General features: G+C 44.0%; 1 protein-coding gene across 1 annotated transcript in view; it reads left to right on the top strand.

The window, feature by feature from the left end:
* The first annotated feature begins 1,132 nt into the window (after positions 1-1,132).
* The window catches only part of LOC148004512 (ubiquitin-conjugating enzyme E2 R2-like), a 28,840-nt gene continuing 20,398 nt past the window's right edge, over positions 1,133-9,574 (top strand). The window contains exon 1 of the mRNA XM_087559908.1: positions 1,133-1,225. Within this exon, the coding sequence (XP_087416034.1) occupies positions 1,133-1,225 (93 nt within the window). The remainder of the gene's footprint in view (positions 1,226-9,574) is intronic.

The following is a 9,574-nucleotide window of genomic DNA, read 5'->3' as shown; positions in this document are numbered from 1 at the left end:
ATTATAATATGTAGTAATTATAATCCAGTTAAAGATTAAGCCTTAGCAGCTTACTAATAAGATTATAATGCTCGTGTTAACATTTGCATTTTAAAAGTTTAATAAAGTCATATAAATGTATTTGTGTGTGTGTGTCCCTAGCCCTCATAATGAGGGTTACCTGTTGCTGTGCGCAGACTGGGCTTTTGGGGCGGAGAAGTTATCCACTTGATTTGGACTGGCTCCTGTCAGGGGTTACAGCTGAGCATTCGAGCCTCCTGGAATAAATCCAAGGTGAGGTTCTTCTGTGAACAAGCTAATGTCCTGAAGACAGCATTTCTAGGAGAACTGGTGGTTGAAACATGAAACATACTTAGCTTCAGGCTACATCCTGACAGTACTGGAGTAATCTGCGCATTACCCTCTCCTGTGAGGGGTCTTCATTGCACTTCCTGGTTAATTTGGGTTTGACAGCTTTCCTGATGGATTTCAGGCTGTCTTTCATTGTCCTCGGGGCTTCCCAAGTGGGTTCTGGGCACGCACAGTTTTGTTTTTGTTTTTCTAGCTAGAATACACATGGCAACAGTGATGTGTGCTTACCTCTCCAGAAACTGCGCCTGTGATATTCTCTTAGTATTTAACATAATCATAACACTAAGGCACTGCATGAAGGCTCAACCAGAACAGGCGCCTACCACCAAGCCTGGCAGCTTGAGTTAGTTTCCAGAAGCTGCATGGTGGAGGGAGAGAACTGACTCTTCAGAGTTGTCCTCTGGTCTACACACACCATGGCACCTCTCCTCCAATAAATACAGACGTGTCAAACAGAAAAAGATGGAGTTCGGATTGTGGTACCCCCCCCCACACACACACACACTTAATCCTAGAAGAGGCAGGTGGATCTCAATTGGAGACCAGTCTTGTCTAGAGAGAGAGCTTTGGGATAGTCAGGGATACACAGAGAAACCCTGTATGGGGGTGTGTGGGGATCAAACTTTGATTATAGTTTATTAAGTACTGTTATGGCCAAAAAGGCTGTAAACTTTACTGTAATAATTGTGAATTTAATTCTTTTAAAAATACTATGTTTATGAAAGTTATAAAAATGAGGCAGAAACACAGAACAAAAAGAAATTTAGTTGGAGCCCTAGAGATGAGTCAGCGGTTAAGAGTGCACCCGGCTTTTGGAGAGGATCCAGGTGGAGTTCCTGTTGTTCTCGTTCGGTGTTCGAATCTCCAGGGGCGGGTACTGCAATGTCTGTAACACCGGCAATCTCATGCTTAGAACCAATTCCTCTATCTGCAGGGTTAAAGATGGATCTTTAAATACAAAATAAATTCAATGTGGGTTTGCCATCAGTGATTATACTATCCAGTATGATTCCTTTCTGCATAGGGCTGGAGAGATGACTCAGAGGTTAAGAGCACTGTCTGCTCTTCCAGAGGTCCTGAGTTCAATTCCCAGCAACCACATGATGGCTCACAACCATCTGTATTGCTCTCTTCTGGAGGGAAAAAAAAGATTCCTTTCCATTTTGTACCGTTATTTACAGTTAAGAAATGTATTGGCTGAAGGATATGCTGCTGTACACTATAATCCTAGCACTTGGAGGGCAGGTGAATCTCTGTGAATTTAAAGTTAGCCTGGTTTGCTTAGAGAGTTCCAAGCCAGATAGGGCTAGATAGTGAGACTCTGTCTTTTTTTTTCTTTTTTTTTTATTAAGTAGTTTTCTGGTTACATGTTTTCCTGTGCTCAAAAGCATTCAACTGGAATCTACTTGGACTGTTGTCTTTATACAAATGACTACAAACCTTATAGATAGGATGACTTAAATAAAATATTCATTACCACCCCCACCCTACCCCACCCTAGAACCTCAACTTACAGTGCATGGGAAAGCCTGGTATCATGAGAGCCTGAGCCCAGGACCTAAAGTCTAGCTTGGACAAAACAAGCCAGGCATTTGCTGTCTGATAGTGGTGAGATATAATTGGAAAAGACATATATTTGAATCCTGGAACTGGCAAGTCATTTGTGTTGACTTTTCCGTTCCCTCTCCCTTTCTCTCCACTGTTACATTGCCAGTGCTGGACTTGAACATCCTATCCCTGCAACAGTGGGCACATCCCTGGGCCCAGCCTTCGCTCGGTGTTATTGGGGCAGCAAAGCTTCGAGCGTGAGACAGACAGAATCACTTTTCTGCTTCACTTCTTGATTGTTCTTGTTCACTGTGTTGGTTTTACTAAATCGAGTTATTCTCTGTGTGGAAGATAGAAATATCCACTATCTTATAGAACTTGTAATTTCTGTAATACTAGTTTAATGATTTATCCTAACTAGGAATCAACTGACAAGACTAAAGATAATGCACTTGGATTTCATACACAGGTTATACTGTGGCAGTTTTATGACCTTATAAACCAGAGACATTATTAACTATCTCATTGTTGTTAAACTCATGGACATTCTAAATATAAAATTCTTAAAAAATTAAGATTTGGTGCAATATTTGTATGTTTTGTTCTCATTGTCCAAATGTTTTAGCCACATTAAAAGCCACTGACATAAACTTTTAAAAATGATTTTTGCAGCAACTTTAGATTTTAAAAAGGTTACATGGGGCTAGAGAGATAGCTGAATGGTTAGGAGCATTTGTTGCTCTTGCAGAAGATCCAGGTTTAGTTTCCAGCACCAACACAGTGTCTCACAGCCATCTGTCTGTAACTCCAGTTCCCGGGGATCCAGTGCCCTCTTCTGACATTATGGACACCGAGCACACATGTGCACCACAGATACACAGGAAGTCAAACACTCATACACAAAGTTTAAAGGATAAAGAGGTTTCAGAAACAGTTGACACTTTGGATATTTTGAGGCAGTGTCTCACTGCATCGCCCTGGGTAATGCACACCCTCGAGTCCTGGCTTAGTCTTTCCCAGTGGTGGGAGTTAAAGTATGTACCCCAACGCTGTATCCTCACATACCCCTTTTGTTTGGTGCTCCGGGTTTGGGGAGAGTAAGACAGAGATAGGGTCTTAGTAGCCCAGGTTGGTGTGAAGTCACTGTAGTCCTGCCTCTGCCTGTTCTTTCTGCCTTCCAGATCCTGAGAATTCGTAGGTGAGAGCACTATACTCGGCTGTGGATCTTGGTCTTTTATCTTTTTATGTTTATGGACGTCTGCCTGTGTGGACGACTGTGTACCACATATGGGCAATGCCTGTGGAGCCAGAAGAAAGGTGTGAGGTCCCTTGAGCTTCCGTGCGGTACTGGTAATGAACCACGGTTTTCTGAAGAACAGCCAGTGCTTAAGGGCTGAGGCTTCTTGGCCTTGTTTTGAGAATGGCTGTTGAAAGAGCTCACTGTAGACCCTTAATGCTGTTTTCATTATCCTGCATCACCCTGTGCACGCTCATGCACACGTACACTCACACACACACACACACACACACACACACACACAGACACTCATCACAAACACTCATCACAAACACTCATCACATACACACACACACTCATCACAAACACTCATCACACACACACTCACACACCTGCACACACACTCATCACACACATGCACATACTCATCACACACACACATGCACACACACGCACAATCATCACACACACGCACACACACTCATCGCACACATACACACACATGCACACACACTCAGCACATACATGCACACTCACACTCATCACACACACTCGCACACTCACACACACATGCACACTGTAGCTTAGGCAGCTCCCATTCAGGGCAGTCCTGCTTCAGCTCCCCAGTGATTGGCTTACACTTGTGTACCACATTCCTCGCCCTATTTATTATTTTATTTCCCCCAAAAAATTGTCATCACTGCCCAAGCTAGTTGCTTTCTATATTGCTGTGAACAAAATACTTTACAGGACAATCTACAGATGAGTCACAGTTTGAGGGTTTGAGGGTGCAGCTCCCTGTGATGGGAGAACTCTCAGCTGTGGGGCTGCAGGTCTGTACCTCACTCTGCTCTCCAAGGACGCTGACATTTATCTTGTGTTCATTTTGCTCTCTGGCCTTTAACAAGGACCATAAAAGGCTGGAGAGCTGGCTCTGCAGCTAAGAGCACCGACTGCTCTTGCAGAGGCCTCTGGTCTGATTCCCACATCTGTAACTCAAGCTTCAGGAGATACAATACACTTACGTCTTCCGCAAGCACCAGCTGCACACCCAGCGCACGGACAGGAAACACTCATGCACATGAGTACCGCCATGGACGGAGAACTGTGCACTGTTGTTGTCCTTGTTTCTCTGTGTAGCCCTGGCTGTCCTGGAACTCGTTTTGTAGACCAGGTTGGCCTCAATCTCACAGAGATCTGCCTGGCTCTGACTTCTGAGGGCTGGGATTCATGGCTCAGACAAGCTTTTTTCTTTCTTTAAAGGGACAAATGGTATCCTTCAAATACACATTTTTAAATTCTATTTATTTTAGCTGGGGAGCGATAGTGCATCTCTTATCTCTTTAGTTTCCAGCACTCAGGAGTCAGGTGGATCTGAGTTTGAGCTCAGTCTACTCTACCAAGAGAGTACCAGGATGTCCAGGACCAAACAGACCCTGCCTTGGGTCATTTTTATTTGATGTATGTGAGTGTTTTGCCTGCATATATGCTTATAGACCATGTTTGTGCAGACATGTTAGGGCATCAGATCCCCTAAAACCAGAGAGGTGTGAGGCACTTTGTGTGTGTTGTGAGAGTAACTCAGGTCTTCTACAATAACTGACATTAAGTATTCATTTTTTTTCCTTATTTTGGTAAAGATTTATTTATCCATTTTACGTAAGTGTTCTATCTGCATGTACCCCTGTGTGCCAGAAGAGGGCATCATCTCACATCGTAGTTGGTTGTGAGCCACCATGTGGTGGCTGGGGCTTAAACTCAGGATTTATGGAAGAGCAGTCAGTGCTCTTTTAACTGTGGCGCCATCTCTCCAGCTCCACATCAAACATTCTAAACTACCAAGAGATGTCTGTAGCTCCATACATGTACATTTTTATCACATAATCAGAACTTTTTATTTTTTGAGAAGGGTCGTAGTATTCACCTTGGCTAGCCTGGGATTCTATATAGAGAGCAGGCTGGCCTTGAACTCATACAGACCCACCTGTTTCTGCCTCCCAAGTACAGGGATTAAAGATGTATACCACCATGTCCTGCCCAGACATAATATAACAAGCTCCCATACACATAAACTTTTAAAGAGACAGGAAGGGGAAAAGGACACGGCTGCAGAGTTGTGGAGAAAAAGTAACTCGTATGGTTGTTGGTTGGGCATGTGCGATGGTGTAAAAATTAACATGGACGTTCCTCAAAAAAATTGGAACTGTGATGTGAGCTAGTTGCTTGCTATGTACCCAGGAAACTCAGGGTTAAATACAGTTTGGATCCCTGCCTGCCTACACTTCCCTTAACTTCACAACAGTTAGGTACATAACCAGGTTAGATGCCCATTAGTTGCCAATGCCACATAAACTGGACCCAGGAGGACATTTCTGTTGTTAGAGCATTTTGATGGAATCAAGAGGATTCTATCCTGGGCTTACTAAGTACCCAGGTCACATAGGGCTTTCTGTCTCAAACACACAGCAAAGTGTAAGCCCTAGCACTGAGAAGCAGAGGCAGCAGGTCAGTGCCAGTTCCAGGCGTGGTGGTGCACACATTTAATCTCACTGCACCTCTGAAGGCGGAGGCAGAGGCAGAGGGAGAGGTGGGATAGCTCTGAATAGAGGCCACTTGATCTACTTGTAGAGGTCTAGGCCAGCCAGGACTATGTAGTGAGATCCTATTCCAAAACAGACAGACAGCAGAAACATACATGGGGAAATGAAGATGTACTATAGACTCACAACAGAGTATTATCTAGGAAAAAAAAAGAAAGTAAAGTCCTGTCATTTGTAGGAAAATGAGCAGAAATGAGTAAACAAAATAGGCCCAATTCAGAAAGACAAACAATTTGTTTTCTTGAGCCACTGTCATGCTGTACACCTTTAATTCCCAGCACTCGAGGCAGAGGCAGGCAGCCTGGTCTACAAAGTGAGTCCAAGACAACCAGCGCTATACAAAGAAACCTTGTCTTGAAAAACAAAAAACAAAACAAAAATTTTCTCTTACATATCCAAATCTTAAAAATAGAATCAGTAAACAAGCAAGAGACAGACAGACATAAAATTAGAATGGGGACTGCTGGAAATAGGAAGGGCACCAGCATTAGGGAAAAGAAGAAAGGGTGCAGCAGGTGAATATGATCGTAGAATTAGGGTCTTTCTATGGGGCCTGAGTATTGCCAACTGCTTAAGGGTGGCTGATCAGCCAGCCCCAGGGATACACCTCTCTCTATATCAGCCCTGGGGTTGCAGGGGTGCCATGACACTCAACTCCGTTCATGTATTTATTTTTTATTTTACCTAATAATGACACTTAGATATTTCTTTTCTTTGTTCAAAAGAAGATTTCTCTGGGTAGCCCTGACTTTCCTGGAGACCAGGCTGGCCTTGAACTCACACAGGTCTTCTGCTTTTGCCTTCTGAGTGTTGGGATTAAAGTTGTGCATCAGCACCACCTCACCACACCCAGCAACAGTCAGCATTTCATGTGCACACTGGGGACTGAATTTAGGTTTTCACGATGTCACAGCAAGTGCTTCACCAGCTGAGCTCCTAATAAAAGACACCTGTAAGAGGGCAGAGAGTATTTGGCAGTCTGATCCATAAATCTCCAATCAAAGTAAGTCTCTCTCTCTCTCTCTCTCTCTCTCTCTCTCTCTCTCTCTCTCTCTCTCTCTCTCTCTCTTTCTCAGCAAGATGCCCATGAAATTTATAGAGAAATGAGATACAGAGGTAGGGCCAAATCGACATCAAGAGAGAAGTAGAGTGTGAAACTTGTTACCAAGGATTGAGAACGTGTGTAATTACTGGAGTTTTTGGCCTGGAACCCACACTGGCCTCTAACTCACACTCTTCCTTCCTCAGTTTCCCAAGGGTTGACATTGTAGGCAGGAACTGTGATGCCCGGTCATGACACCACACTCGTTGAGTGGTGTATTTGCTATGGCTTCTTTTTTTTTTGGTTCTTTTTTTTTTTTTCAGAGCTGGGGACCGAACCCAGGGCCTTGCGCTTCCTAGGTAAGCGCTCTACCACTGAGCTAAATCCCCAGCCCCTTGCTATGGCTTCTGTTGTGATAAACCACCACAGATACCTATGAGAAGGTTTATTTGGCTTGCATCTTCTGGGTCACTGTCCAGAGAGGGAAGCCAAGGCAGGAACTGATTGATGCAGAGGTCATGGGGAAAGTCTTTCTGGCTTATATCTCAGGGCCTGCTCAGCCAGCCTTCTTAACAACCTGTCCAGGGGTGATTCCCCTTCCCCTCCAACATCCACATTAGTCAATCCTTGTCCACAGAGCAGTTGACCTCCTCCCTGTTAAGATTAGCACAACTGGGAAGTAACACACTTATTAATAGTTGCATTTCCATGAACAACAACAACAGATGATAAAAATGTTCAAAAGCTGCTCAGAAATAAACTCTCGAGGCAGAGGCAAGAGGGCTCCTGCAGTTGAGGCCAGCTCAGTCTGTAAAGTTCTTTAAGGAATTTCAAAAAACTCAGTAGTAAGAAGATTAACCTAGTTGAAAAGTAGCCAAAGTTAGCCACAAATGTATACTCAGGCTGAGGTAAGAGGATTAGCCCGACTGGGCAACAACCTGTAGGAAAATACAAGGAGAACCTGACAATTATTGAATGAACTGAAGGACACATCATGCCAGCCTAGGCTAGCTGCATCTGAGGAACAGGGACTGCAGATGCCACACACTGCCAGTAACGCACAGGACAGTGGGTGTGCTCTTAGACAAAGGTAAACACGGGTCTCACATCTAAGCCCACAGTTCTGCTGTAAGGGAGAAGAAGCACACTCTGTAGGCAACCACACAAGTGTAGAGCTCAGCACTGCGCACACCAGTGTCCCCACAGCACCAGCTCACCACATCCACGAAGGGGGTCACAAAGGAGAGGCAACTGAAACATGCAGGAAAGTGAAAGAAGTCAGAGAAAGGCTTGCATATTGTATGGTTACATTTGTATTTAAGGTCCAGTTATTCAACAGAAGAGCAAGACGGTAGTGAGAAGTCTGGGGAGGTAAGGAGTGGGGAAAACACCAAGCAGAGTATTTTAAACTGGTGTGATAGAACTTGAAAGCTTCTAAAAACGTTAATTCATAGTCCCGTGAATGTACAAGCACCACTGGAGTGTGGTTTTTGTGGTGCTGGGGCACATTAATACTGATTTCTACTTCCAGCCCAGCATTTCCCAGACTTTTCTGACTTTCCGTTTGCTTTTTTGAGTTTACTTGAAACAGTTTACTGTAGTGATAGCAGACAAATCTGTATCTCACGGTGTAAACTAGGCTGGCATGAATTTAGAGCCATTCACCTGCTTCTGCTTTTCAAGTGTTGGGATTGCAAGTGTGTGCCTCCATGTCCAACCCAGTTACTCTAGCCAGCCATTGTAACATAGAATTTTAATCCCAGCACTCAGTAGGCAGAGAAGAATGGATCTCGAGGAGTTCAGTTCCAGTCTAGTGTATATAGGCATAATGATAAGACCAAAGTTTAGTAAGTAAAATTCATCTAAAGATTTTTTCAAGATTTATTTATTTTATGTATGTGAGTACACTGTTGCTGTCTTCAGACGCACCAGAAGAGGGCATTGGATCCCTTTACAGATGGTTGTGAGCCACCACGTGGTTGCTGGGATTTGAACTCAGGACCTCCAGAAGAGCAGTCAGTGCTCTTAACTGCTGAGCCATCTCTCTAGCCCTAAATTTTTTTTAAAGGGATACGTTCTTGCTTCTACAAAAGTAGTTTTGTGGCTGGGGGTAATGGTGCACATTTTTAATCCTAGCACCCACTAGGGAGGCAGAGGCAGGTGGATCTCTGTGAGTTTTAGGCCAGCCTGGTCCATAGAAATCCTGTCTCGAAAAAAACCAACCAACCAACCAAAGAGTAGGTTTGTGAGTTTGAGGACAGAAAGAGACCCTGTCTCAAAAAACAATACAAAACAAAACAAAAAACCAAAAAAGTATTAACTATACAGAATGGATTTCATACATTTCATACACGGATATAATTTTTTATCATATTCCTTCCTTTACTCCCTCTTGTCCCACTTTGGTTCTCTCATTCTTTTCCTCTTTCCAGCTGCTCCTCTTTCTACCCTGTCCACTTTTTCTTGCTATTGTTGCTGCCTTGTTTTTGTTTTGAAAAATGGGTTGCATATGGTTGCTGACAGTGCCTGGGCACCTTACTAGTGACACCAGGATTTTAGCATTGAAGAAACTCTTCCTCCCTAACAGCCATTAACTATACGCTCAAGGAAGGGTGGGGCTTGTTGAGTTTCTGCCCTTTGAGTGACAGGATGTTGGCAGGTGTTTTCCTGTAGGGCACATGAAAGTATTCACAGCTGCTGTGAGTGCACGAGAACACCTGCGCGTCATGTGCAGAAGTCAGCTCCAGGCTCCCAAGACTGCTTACCGCCTTGCTGACCTGTGGTTGCTGAGCACTT

Source organism: Rattus norvegicus, chromosome 7, assembly GCF_021556685.1.
Source record: "Rattus norvegicus strain SHRSP/BbbUtx chromosome 7, alternate assembly SHRSP_T2T, whole genome shotgun sequence".
NCBI lineage: Eukaryota > Metazoa > Chordata > Mammalia > Rodentia > Muridae > Rattus > Rattus norvegicus.
The sequence above is the reverse complement of the archived record's forward strand: the minus strand, read 5'-3'. Positions and strand labels throughout refer to the sequence as shown.